A 12,236-nucleotide genomic window follows, 5' to 3' on the forward strand; every position below is an offset into this window, starting at 1 on the left:
TGGTTTACACTTGTCCGTAGATAAAACAACACAATCTAGAAATCCAACTTTTAGGGGTCTATCAGAGAATATAATTCGCAGCTCTTCCTTCTGCAACCGTACCTGTCGTGCCCGTTTTCAGCCGGGTGCGGATTAGTGGAATAATAAAAAAGTCTCGGCTGAAAAAGTCTTCAACTTAAATACAACCCCTTTCCCCATATTTGCATTTCTATCGGCTTAAGAAGAGTACGAGAGCAGTAGCATAGCAAAGAATAACAACAGTGTGATTGCATGCTTAAAGAACTGCTGGAAACTAGAAGTGCTATTTTCTCAAATCAAAGCTGGAATTCGATACTCTGAATCGCCAAATAATCAGCCCATATAGGATCAAGTATTGAGATACTAAGAACAAGGGCTTCATCTGAGGTTATCAACATCCTATCCCATTCACATTCACACATTCGCTATCGAGTTCAATAGTCTTGACTTCCTTCTGAACATTTTTGCATTCATATTCACTCATCATATTAGTATTTGAAAATGGTAGAGGGTCTGTCTAACAATATCATGGAGAACTCTCCCCAGACTCCTAACGAAAAGTCGCCAGACTATAACTGTTCCATCAAGAATCAACCGCAACCGCATGCAAACGTTGGAGTGCGTATGAGAACTTCTCTCCGCAAGTATATGTCTTTTGTTGGCCCCGGGTTGCTTATTTCAGTTGCTTACATGGATCCTGGTAACTATGCCACAGGCATTACTGCTGGTGCTTCAAACAGATACTCGTTACTTTTCTTCGTGTTTCTCTCAAATATCATTGCTATTTTCCTCCAATCACTTTGTATCAAGTTGGGCTCGGTGACAGGTTACGATTTGGCTAGATGCTGCCGTGAATACTTGCCTCGCTGGTTAAACATCATCCTTTGGATTCTTGCGGAGTGTGCTATTATTGCTACAGATGTAGCCGAGGTTATTGGTTCCGCTATCGCCCTTAATATCTTATTGAAAGTGCCGTTACCAGCCGGTGTAGTCATCACTATTGTCGACGTTTTGTTCGTTCTTGCTGCTTACAGAAACGACACTTCTTCGACAAAGTTCGTAAAAATGTTTGAATATGCCGTAGGTTTGTTGGTCATGGCAGTTGTTATCTGTTTTGCTATTGAGCTTTCGCAGATTCATGCCAATGCTGCACAAGTCTTCAGAGGCTTCGTCCCTTCGAAAGAGATGTTCGATGACGGAGGCATGACTATCGCCACTTCTATCATTGGTTCCACCGTCATGATCCACAGTTTGTTCTTGGGTTCGGGATTAGTACAGCCAAGGTTGAGAGAATATGACGTCGTTCATGGCCACGTCAACTTGAACGACTTGTATGACAATAGCAGTGACGAAGACGAGAAAGCAGCAGCAAAATCTAAGCGCGATGTAGAGGCAGACTACTTTTACCATAAGTACAAACCTTCTTACCAGTCGATCAAGTACTCGTTAAAATATTCCATCATTGAGTTGACCTTGACTTTGTTGACTTTGGCACTTTTCGTGAACCTGGCCATCTTAATTGTAGCTGGTTCCTCTTTGTATGACACTCCAGAAGCTGTGGATGCTGACTTGTATACTATCCACTACTTACTTTCCAAGAACTTGGCCCCTGTGGTGGGTACCATTTTCATGTTGGCATTGTTGTTCAGTGGTCAGAGCGCAGGTATAGTATGTACCATAGCTGGGCAAATAGTCAGTGAAGGTCACATCAATTGGACTGTCAAGCCATGGATGAGAAGATTAATCACTAGAGCTATTTCTATCATTCCATGCTTAATTATCTCGCTTTGCATAGGACGTAATGGTTTAAGTACGGCTTTGAACGTGTCCCAGATTGTCATTTCAATTCTATTGCCTCCTTTGACCGCTCCTTTAATCTACTTTACTTGTAAGAAGACGATCATGAAGGTAGAACTCCCAGAGGAAATGAACACAGAAGGTATCAAGGGCATTGTAGAGGATAAGGATACAAAAAAGAGATACAAATACTTGGGAAACAACTGGATCACTGCAGTGATTGCAGTTTTGATCTGGCTCTTCATCTCGGTCTTGAACGTGTATGCCATAGTGGATATGGCCATGCACGGCGTACAATAGAGAGTTGTCATTTACATTTTATATTTATTGGGTAATACAAGGAATACGAGAGTATTTCATACAGATCAATACATAGAATCTAACGATCTAACCGTGTTTTCATAGTATGGATAGGTTTTGTTTAGAGTAGATCAAACCTTCCCATATTTGGGACACAATCAGTTTCATGAGATTGCAAGTTAGCGGAAAAGGATTTCAGGGAAGCCAGATTAATCTTCCTGTCTCTCGATTAAAGGTTAAATGAAAGAACAAATCCTTTTTTGCATGATAGGCTAATATTGCTGGAATTATTATCAGCACCGAAAAGGTGCAACATTATTCAAAAATCGTCTTGTTGTCTTCCAACTTAACTCTGTTCCAGCAGTGTAAGATTATTTGTGCCATCGTACAAAATTGAGCCAACCTGCAATACTTATTCCGAGGGCTATGCAAAAGGTCTAACTTGCAATCGCATGAAATTGGTTTTGTGATTTTGTATGCAACCTGAATAACCGCAGTAAATTTTCTTGTGAGATCGACTAGACACACAGAGAATGAAACTTGGCAAGGGGGCTTAGCTCATTTATTATTTTTCCTACATAAGTTCCTGGACAAGCAAATACTCGTCGCGATCTATTGCAAAAATAAATATAATATTATCAGACTTATTTAATTATTATTAGGTAAATTGTAATGAAGACCTTCTCTATCTAAAGGTCTGTATATTTAAATCACAATCTCTATCTGACAAAGATATAGATGTCTATAGAAATTGAAATTTTTCATATTTTCACAGGTTATGGATATGTTAAATTTATTTTTTTATATTCGACACATGAGTAGAAGTGACAGACATATTATTTTAAAACATAGCCAGAAAATTTCTTTTACGACTATTGTAGGGAAAACATTTTATATTCAAAGTTCTGACCGGAATTGGTTCAAGCGCCGGTTCAAATTATTTATACTAGGGGCCAGAAGCTTCACTGAACTTCAAAATATGTTCAAACTAACCTAGAAATTGATAAACGAAAGTGATTACTACCACAGTCTGGTAGTACTTTGAAAAATGTAATACTAAGTGTGAAGTTGTTGCTGTTAACAGAAAATCTTGGCATGCAATTACAAACCTCTTGTAAGTTTAGATAACCGCGACATAATAAAAGTAGAAATACCCCCTCTTCGACTCAGTACTTTTACAAATTTATATGTTTTGTCATATCATTTAGAAAAGCTCCTCTTTCAAGCTCAATTCAAGAGTCTCGAAATATGTCTGCAGATTCTTTCACAACTCTCCTGTGGAATAGCTAGAGCAGCTTCGTTGGCCCTTGGTTGTCAACTAGTCCTTATTACTCGAACATGGCTTTAACTTTACTTGGAAGCTACCCAAACTGCTCGGTACAATTTAAAGATAGGAGAGAGTATGATTGCTAGAACACAAGTTCAAGCTCAATCAAACCGCAATAGAATATCAACGACGCCAGTGGACAGATGCGTTATCAAGAATCAAGTATTTCTGCCCCCGTTCAAGTCATGTCAGAGTCCAGACTTCTTCTTAAAGCACACTTAGAATTCTTAACAAAACCCTAGGTATAAAGTCATATTGCGTTTAAGCTTTGGTTATTAGGTGGCCTGTTTGAGATCCTTCAATATGTCATAGAGGTTTAGAGTTGCGTTTTCTCCTCCATATTTTCCATATACTCTTTGCGTTAACCAGTTAGAAGTGTTTAAGGGCCCTGCCTTTTTGGCAGATATATCTTCCTCCAACTTATCAACAACAGTCTTATTCCAAATCATTTTCCTGTTGTGAGGAGTTGCAATGGATACAGATGATCTTCCCTACTCTGTGTGCTGAAACATCTTCGTAGACCATTTCCTCCAAGTCTTTGGTATCGTAATCTACCTTTTGAGATTCTCTGTGTGCGAAACGGTTTCTTCTTTGGCAATATCTATATCGAAATCTGATCCAATATCATCTACTTCGTCCATGTCATTTTCTTGGTTTGGTGTATTTGGATGTTTGTAGTCGCTGCAGCTGAACATGCTTCCACAGGTGACATCTGTGACTCCCAAAGTCGTCATTTGGTCCAGATCTGTTACCAAGTCCGTCGATGCACCAGTAAGTACCCCCAGCATTGAAACCCATATAACTTGCAACAAAGTTCTCTATACTTTTTGTTTCATACTCACATAGTGACTACTCTCTCTACCAAAAAGTTATAGTCCTGAAGTAAAGGAGGCTAAAAATTGCGGTTAAAAAATGTTGTTTTTGATAGTCCGGTTTTATTGTATTTTAACAAAACGGCACATCATCCATGTCTAAGAACAAATATGTAGTTACGAAACAGCTACAGACATGTATGGCGTAATTATAAAAAGTTGGATAGTATCGGCTGGCTGGTATAACAATTTCAATGGTCGGTTTCTGGCTCAGAAAACCAATTCCGGCCCTGGTATTTATAATTTTGTACCGGTATTTAAACCAATTCCAGTTGCTAGTTTGAATAGAAATTGAAGCCTTGTATTTTTTTACGAAGCATAAATGTATTGTCATTTTCACTTGACGTCACAAATTGTGCATATTTGTGCCTAGACAAGATACAATCACAATATGAAATTTCAGAATTTTGATTGTATAAGCCATCTGCATTTGCATAAAATACCAAAAATAAAGTATTTTTTGTCTAAAATGTATTTTAATTTTTGTTTCAAAATTTACCACAGCAAATATATCTTCAAAACGACTTCACCCTTATCTTAACATATTCCTTATGCCTAATAATATCTGCTTCGGTAACAAAGACAGTACCATTTTATTTGAATGTTTATGAGCAGAATGAAGCCATTCTAGTTTGTTTTATACTTAATATGTATGCCTGTTAGATATTAAATACACTTGAATTAAAAGAGATATGTAAAGATAAAGCCAAACGTTTTACAGTTGCATTAATACAAATATTGGGGTCAATTGGGAGATGAAAGAGTAATTTATGATGAAGTAAAAGGTTAAAAAGAATAAGAACGCAAGATACATTATAGGAGTTGAGTATATGATTGGCTATGGTAAGGTGGGGAGACAAGGAAGAAAGTCAATATATTCTTACTACAGAAGATGGAAGACATGACAGTACTGAAGGCGCAGCGAAGAAAACTGAAAGCTGAATGAAGGTTGATTAAGATAGTGAATGAATGGGAATGAGATGTCCTACAAGCACCTCTCTCTCTACTTCCTGTCAGGGCTTTAAGAAAAAGTACGCTTCGAAGACCTTTGTTAACTAATGAACATTTTACGTGCCTTGGGATGGCCATTACCTCAACTAATTTTCTTCAGATATTTTTTAACTTCGGCATAATCTCTGAAAACAAAGAAGACCCATTTTCTTAAAATTTTGTTAGTGGTCTTACGCCCTTTAGCCTATCTAGTAAACTTTTGTTTTCTCTTGTATCTCCTTAAAATTTACATTCGTTCACCAACTCAAGATGGATTCCGCCGTGGATTATGTACGGAATTACTATGAGGACACCCAGAGCCTCTATACTGTCACGGCGCTAATAGTGACACCCTTGTCGTTGTTTGCTCTCAAGAAAATTGTGCCTATCGCGACCTCAAGATCCCGGTCCCAATCCAAAATCGATGGCTCCAAGATACTCCTGGGGATTTTGGTGGCTCTCATCATAGTTCTTAACCTTAATGTGTGGTACTATCTTGTCAACAGTATGATTGACTCTCATAACATTTACAAGTCTGTCTCGGGTCCTTCATTCAACTTGTTGAACTCGCCTATTTCTGAAAAGATAGTCCTGTTGGATTATTCTGACGTCAAAATCCCTGGATATTCCTTTATTGAAAAGGGCATCGACGAAATAGAAAACTTCAAGTGTGGCGATGTTCGCTTCCACGACGACCATGGAGTCAAGGCTTCCAAGCCACATAGTCTTGACCAAAAGAGGGATATGAAAATTATCAGAGACAAGGCACTTATAATAAACGGCACGGGTGAATATCCCATTATCAGAAAATGTTTTCTTGACAAAGCCTGGGAAAAAGAAGATGTAATTGTCAAAAAGAAATGGTACAAGTTCGCTGGTTCTTCTACTTGGTTGGATAAATATCAAGTGTTCTTTCTTGTCAGCAGAGTAGCCTACAGTCACCGTTCCCTTCGTAACAAGGCAACTATCAGTATCTTGTATGCCCAAGTTTTCAACAAAAATTGGGAAGAAATACTCGACTACCAATTTCCACAGTCTGATATTGTGTTCCCTGCCATTCTTCCAGTTAATTTAGATGAAAATCCTAGAGGAGATAATGCCTTTTTGGGAGCCGATGATCCTCGTGTAATGTTGAGAAACTATAACGATACCACTAGTGGAACACAAGAACAAGAGCCAGTCATAATCTTCAATACCTATCGTGCCGATCTTGGCTGGAAGAGAGCTATACATGTGTATCGTCCATTGACAAATGTTAAAGAAGCCATTCCAATGAGGTTAGTTGGCATGGAACCCAGACAGAGAGAAAAGAACTGGGCTCCTTTCTTTGACGAAGATGCTTCATCCATTAATTTCGTGTACAGTTTGAATCCTTTGCGTATTGTCAAATGCGACTTCAACAACGGAGCTTGTAACAAGATTTCCGGTGACGATTTTGAAGAAGATGAAGCCAGACCCTTGAGAGGAGGAACCAACGTTGTCAGAATTCCAGCGTCTTTCCTTCCTAAACATCTTGCCGAAAAGAGAGAATACTGGTTTGGAATTGCTCGTTCACATGACCACAAATGTGGATGTATCGAGAGGATTTATCGCCCTCACTCTTTTGTCATTTCCAAAGCCTATAAAACTGACGACTACACAATGGACTACGTCAGTTCATTTGTCGACTTTAATATCAATACTATGGCATGGAATCCGGCGTTAGAGAAAGCGAAGTGTACGGACAGTAAGAGCGTATTAATTCCCAACTCCATTGCATACTGGGACGTCATTACTACAAAGGACAAGAATGGCAAGGATCAGCTTGAAGACATAATGGGTGTTACATACTCAGAAGCAGATATTAACAACCGTCTTATCCACGTTAAGGGGTTCTTGCAACATGTCGCTAAGATCTTCAGTGGTCAGAAAGAAACTGTCGTAAACCACTACGCCCAAGTTGAGACTGCCAGAGAGGAAAATAATTTGTTAAGTAATTGTGCCACCTCACTTGCCCAAGAATACTGTAAGCTGGCTGAAAAGAAGTTCAAATGGGGCTACGACAAAAACGGCAAAATGAGCACATGAATAGAATAACTTTATATCGAAGAATACCGGGAAATATACCATTTTTTAATCTATTTCTTTATTGCAAGATTCTAAGAATTCCAGTACTTAATTCGGGAACTTCAAACGTGTTCAAATCGTAAAAGAAAACTAAGCCGAAGTTGTAGAAACCCAACTCGTAAGATCCAAAATTTTCTATTTTATCGGTTCTACTTGCGCATGTTTGTTCAGTATAAAATTGTAAGACACAAATTTGTGGACAATACAGGAGGACAATTCACTTCAAATATGCCAAAACAACCAATCCAGAATCTGTCAAATATTTGTTGACAGTATCATTCCAATAATTATTGTAAATTAGTAGATTTAATGGCGCTGTGATATGTTAAGCCTAGCTGCAAATTATGCAACATGACAAAAATATGTAAGCCACTCAAAATTTACTTGATCAGACACTTTGGAATTCCCCAGGAGATTCCAGTAATGCTCACCAACCTACAAGAAAGATATTCTTGCAATTGTAGTATCTGACGATATGATAAGTTTTGAAGGTAGTTCCTTTTAGAAAGATAGACATATTTACACTACCAGAAACCAGCTCTTAACCCACCATTATTCTTCAGGGACTTGTAGTGTATATAGACACCGAGAAAACCTACTGGACAAAGATTCTCTTGCAGATAACCACGTTAATTATCCAATCTACATCTACAAAGACCCACAGAGGAAGAAAATGTTAATAAAGAATCTAAATATTCCGTTCAAAACGTCAATGCAAACATTTCCTTAACCGAGCTCTTTTTTGCTTTCCTGGGGTTCAGGGATTGACAGTTTCACCACGTGACAGAAAACGTGATCGAAGCTTATGCCAGCAAAATGTCGCGCGCATCCTTCATCTACTGCGACATCACCAATTTCATCATCAGTTCCCGATTTCCAGATTAAAGGGGATGTGCTTTTCCGTAAGCGTTGGCAATCTTACCTCAATTGCTTCTGCACTGTTTTCACCAGCGAATAGGAAGCGTTCAATTCGTGTTCTTCACACTGCCATCGTGGTATTCCCCGCTTTCCCGCACCAACTTCCCCAGTGTCCATCCCCACTCTTCTGCACGGATCTCACTCCCCCAACTTTGTCGTATTTCATAATAGAATCCATTTAGGAATTGTTAGAGATAGATTTGTCTTGTAGATTCTGCAAACACAATTGAAGCTGCTAATAGTTAATACAGTTGGATTTTGTTTTGAAACTGTCGTATTTGCCGTGCTGAATAGTATAGCAAGTCTATCTGTAATAAGGAATAGATTGCTACTAAGCTTCGGAGAACAGCTTCTTTGAGATCCACAAAGCAATTATCAAAAATATCAAACTTCCACATACATCCATAATATAACACTACAAATATTCAGAAAAGATATTGATATAATACTATTGCTACCAAATACAATCCATTCACTTCCATCCAATCCAGCATAATCAGTTGAAATCTCCTGATTCTTCTTTTGATGCCTACGTCCAATATCTTGAAAAAGCTCCACATCACGAGACTGAACAACACCGACAACAACCTGACAAACAGCAACAACAGCAACAACTCCAATCAGAGCACAAATAGCACAAATATTCAGGCTAGCAGCAGCACCAATAGTAACAATAACAGTAACAGCAACAACAATATGGAATTCTATCAGCAGCAGCAACAATCTCAACAACCGCAGCCAATTGCACAGCAGCACACCGAAACTCATGTGCCTCAGAGCAAGCCTGTAGTCCAGCAACGTATTGTGGATGCTGTACAGCAGTCCTTGTTGCCTCAGCGTTCCACCGTATCGAAAGGAAAGTACTCGTTGACCGATTTTTCCATTATGAGAACGTTGGGGACCGGCTCCTTTGGCCGTGTCCACTTGGTTCGTTCTGTTCACAACGGCAGATACTATGCCATCAAGGTGTTAAAGAAACACCAAGTTGTCAAGATGAAACAGGTGGAACACACCAACGATGAACGGAGAATGTTGAAGTTAGTGGAGCACCCTTTTCTCATCAGAATGTGGGGTACTTTCCAGGACTCCAAGAACTTGTTCATGGTGATGGACTACATTGAAGGTGGTGAATTGTTCTCGTTGTTGAGAAAGTCGCAGCGATTCCCCAACCCTGTAGCCAAGTTTTACGCCGCTGAAGTGACTTTGGCGCTTGAATACTTGCACAACCACGACATTATCTACCGTGACTTGAAGCCCGAAAATATCTTGCTTGACAGAAACGGCCATATCAAAATCACTGATTTCGGTTTTGCCAAGGAAGTCAGCACTGTGACATGGACACTTTGTGGAACACCTGACTACATCGCTCCCGAGGTGATTACCACCAAACCATATAACAAATCTGTGGACTGGTGGTCGTTGGGCGTGTTAATATTCGAAATGTTGGCCGGTTACACTCCATTCTATGATTCTACCCCGATGAAGACCTATGAAAAGATTTTGTCAGGAAAGATCCACTATCCCAGCTTCTTTGGGGCTGACGTTATAGACTTGTTGTCCAACTTGATAACAGCCGACTTGACGAGAAGATTGGGTAATTTGATTAACGGGCCTGCTGACATCAGAAACCATCCATGGTTTCAAGAAGTTGTCTGGGAGAAGTTGTTGGCCAAAGATATTGAAACTCCATACGAACCTCCCATTACTGCTGGTGTCGGTGATTCTTCGCTCTTTGACATTTATGCCGAAGATAAATCTGAAGACTACGGTTCTGCTGGTGACGATCCATACGCCGAGTTCTTCGGCGACTTCTAGTTGGTAGAAGCAGCTTCACTTCATACTCTTTCCTTTTTGAAGTTATTGACTTTGAAGATTTTCTATATTATCAGTTTACATGCGTTTGCTCCGATTTTTCTTTACTTTTTTTATTTTAATGTATGATCGTATAACTACTAATGCGGATAGATACTCCGGTAGAATTGAACTATTGTACATGATTATTATGACAAAAACCCTTTTTAACATTAAAGTTAAAAGTGTCTATGTGAACTAGCGGGCTTCACCAATTCATGAATTCCATAGCCTCATAGAGATTCGCAGATAACCACGAAGTTGTTTATATTGGAATTCGTGTTAAAGTTTGATCTCCTATGAGATCATAAACTTCTAGAGACTTTTGATTCAGATTCATATTACGCCTGGAAAACTGTCTTACAGTTCAAGCAGACATAAAACAATATCATAGAGGTATCCTTTCTTCTCTGTTGTGACTGGAAGAAAACACACTCTTTGTTACCACATTTTGTACATTCCTTATCAGATCTGGGTAAAGTAGGATCACTTCCAATGTCCTGGACAACCCCAGCAGTTTCTCCGATGTTTGTAATCAACTCGTGTCTGTACACTTTTGGGTTTTCTGCCAACTCAGTATAGCCACAATTACGACAGGCATAGAGTAATCTCTGGCCATCCTTGTCTTCTTTTGGATATAACATGTTGTTGCATTCTGCGCAGAAACGGAACGAGGCCATTGTGATGTGAATATATGTTGATTAAGATGAAGTTGAATTGAAAAAGGAATGAAAATTGAAATCAAATATGGAAAAAATTGATATGCTTGAAAATATATTGGAATAAACAATCAGCAGATGAAGTTGTAAAGTTCTGTGGAAGTTCTTCTTAACGAAATGGGATTGGAACAGTTGACTTCTATCGTTCTTTTCGGATTAATTGTGGATTCAAAGAATTCCTGGTAGTTCTTGTTAGTGAAATCTTGAACTTTCTCACCTTGAGTTTTTCAGCTGACCTCAGCGCTGACGTAAGACAAATGATAGGAATAGGAAAAGAGGAAACTACAGAAAGTGCACCGTTCAAGCAATTATGTACAAACAAACCTATATGATTCATGAAGTATATCGACCTAATGATATAGCAATCTTAGAAATTACATTTGCTAGCTTTATTAGTCCTTTATTCCAGTTCTTTCAGCTGTCTCTTTTCTCCATATTGAACTCTCAATACAAAGTCTGGTACTCGACGTGCGCGGCCCAATTTTCACATTCAAAAATTTTTCAATTGTGCCATAGTTAAGAGGTGAACGTCTACTTACCAATTAAACAACCTTCCTTTCATCACCACAACCATTCCACCATGTCCTTATTACGTCAAACTGTCAGACCAGTCTTGAGAATTGCTTCCAGAAGAGCTGCTCCAATCGCTGTGCGTTTCAACGCTACTGTTGCTGCTCCAGCTGAGTCTGCTCCAGTTGATCCAAAGATCTCTGCTATCGTTGACCAGATCTCTACTTTGACATTGTTAGAGACCTCAGCTTTAGTGACAGAATTGAAGCAAAGATTGAACATTTCTGATATCGCTCTTCCAGCTGCTGGTGCTGCCCCAGCTGCACAAGCCGCACCTGTCGAAGAAGAAGTCAAGGAAGTTGTCGAAGAAAAGACTATCTTCTCCATCAAGTTGGAATCCTTTGACGCCAAATCTAAGCCTAAGATCATCAAGGAAGTCAAGGCTATGTTGGGCTTGTCTTTGGTCGAGTCCAAGAAGTTCGTCGAATCTGCTCCTAAGGTGTTGAAGGAAAACGTCGCCAAAGAAGATGCTGACAAGATAAAGGCTACTTTGGAAGGCTTGGGTGCCAAGGTATCTTTGGAATAAGCAACATGAATATTTGAGAATTGTTGTATTGATATGATATTGAAAAGAGCTTTAATGTAGTAATTTTGAGCTTACTTGAGGTAATCTACATCTTCGGCTTTATCACATCCTTCAACCAGTCCTATTTATCGAACCTTGCTCATAGCATGTACATCGCAGATGTTTCTTGCATGGTCATATATAAATGTCCCTAGGGACTTTATCTTGTACATATACATTAATATTATACTTCTTCTGTCAGC

At 39.1% G+C, this 12,236-nt stretch overlaps 6 protein-coding genes across 6 annotated transcripts; 4 read left to right on the forward strand and 2 right to left on the reverse strand. All coding sequences in view use genetic code 12, as the record gives it.

Moving 5' to 3' along the window:
- The first annotated feature begins 245 nt into the window (after positions 1-245).
- Positions 246-2,200, forward strand: SMF1 (manganese transporter). The gene has a single exon (XM_001385603.1). The coding sequence runs from the start codon at positions 520-522 to the stop codon at positions 2,113-2,115; it is 1,596 nt and encodes a 531-aa protein (XP_001385640.2). The 5' UTR covers positions 246-519; the 3' UTR covers positions 2,116-2,200.
- A 1,517-nt stretch (positions 2,201-3,717) lies between these two features.
- Positions 3,718-4,176, reverse strand: PICST_33133 (predicted protein; the record flags this gene model as incomplete). Its single annotated transcript, XM_001385955.1, has 2 exons — positions 3,718-3,895; positions 3,998-4,176. 2 exons carry the CDS (start codon positions 4,174-4,176, stop codon positions 3,718-3,720), a joined length of 357 nt encoding a protein of 118 aa, XP_001385992.1.
- Positions 4,177-5,607: 1,431 nt separating this feature from the next.
- PICST_73033 (predicted protein) lies at positions 5,608-7,423 on the forward strand. Its single transcript, XM_001385604.1, has one exon. The coding sequence runs from the start codon at positions 5,812-5,814 to the stop codon at positions 7,369-7,371; it is 1,560 nt and encodes a 519-aa protein (XP_001385641.2). The 5' UTR covers positions 5,608-5,811; the 3' UTR covers positions 7,372-7,423.
- Positions 7,424-9,024: 1,601 nt separating this feature from the next.
- TPK2 (cAMP-dependent protein kinase catalytic subunit) lies at positions 9,025-10,289 on the forward strand (the record flags this gene model as incomplete). Its single annotated transcript, XM_001385605.1, has 1 exon — positions 9,025-10,289. One exon carries the CDS (start codon positions 9,025-9,027, stop codon positions 10,141-10,143), a length of 1,119 nt encoding a protein of 372 aa, XP_001385642.1. The 3' UTR covers positions 10,144-10,289.
- Positions 10,290-10,520: 231 nt separating this feature from the next.
- On the reverse strand, positions 10,521-10,859 carry RPB9 (DNA-directed RNA polymerase II; the record flags this gene model as incomplete). Its single annotated transcript, XM_001385956.1, has 1 exon — positions 10,521-10,859. The coding sequence occupies one exon, from the start codon at positions 10,857-10,859 to the stop codon at positions 10,521-10,523; it is 339 nt and encodes a 112-aa protein (XP_001385993.1).
- A 605-nt stretch (positions 10,860-11,464) lies between these two features.
- On the forward strand, positions 11,465-12,235 carry RPL12B (putative mitochondrial 54S ribosomal protein MNP1). Its single transcript, XM_001385606.1, has one exon. The coding sequence runs from the start codon at positions 11,479-11,481 to the stop codon at positions 11,992-11,994; it is 516 nt and encodes a 171-aa protein (XP_001385643.1). The 5' UTR covers positions 11,465-11,478; the 3' UTR covers positions 11,995-12,235.
- Position 12,236: the final 1 nt, after the last annotated feature.

This window comes from Scheffersomyces stipitis, chromosome 6 (assembly GCF_000209165.1).
Source record: "Scheffersomyces stipitis CBS 6054 chromosome 6, complete sequence".
In the NCBI taxonomy this organism is placed as follows: Eukaryota; Fungi; Ascomycota; class Pichiomycetes; order Serinales; family Debaryomycetaceae; genus Scheffersomyces; species Scheffersomyces stipitis.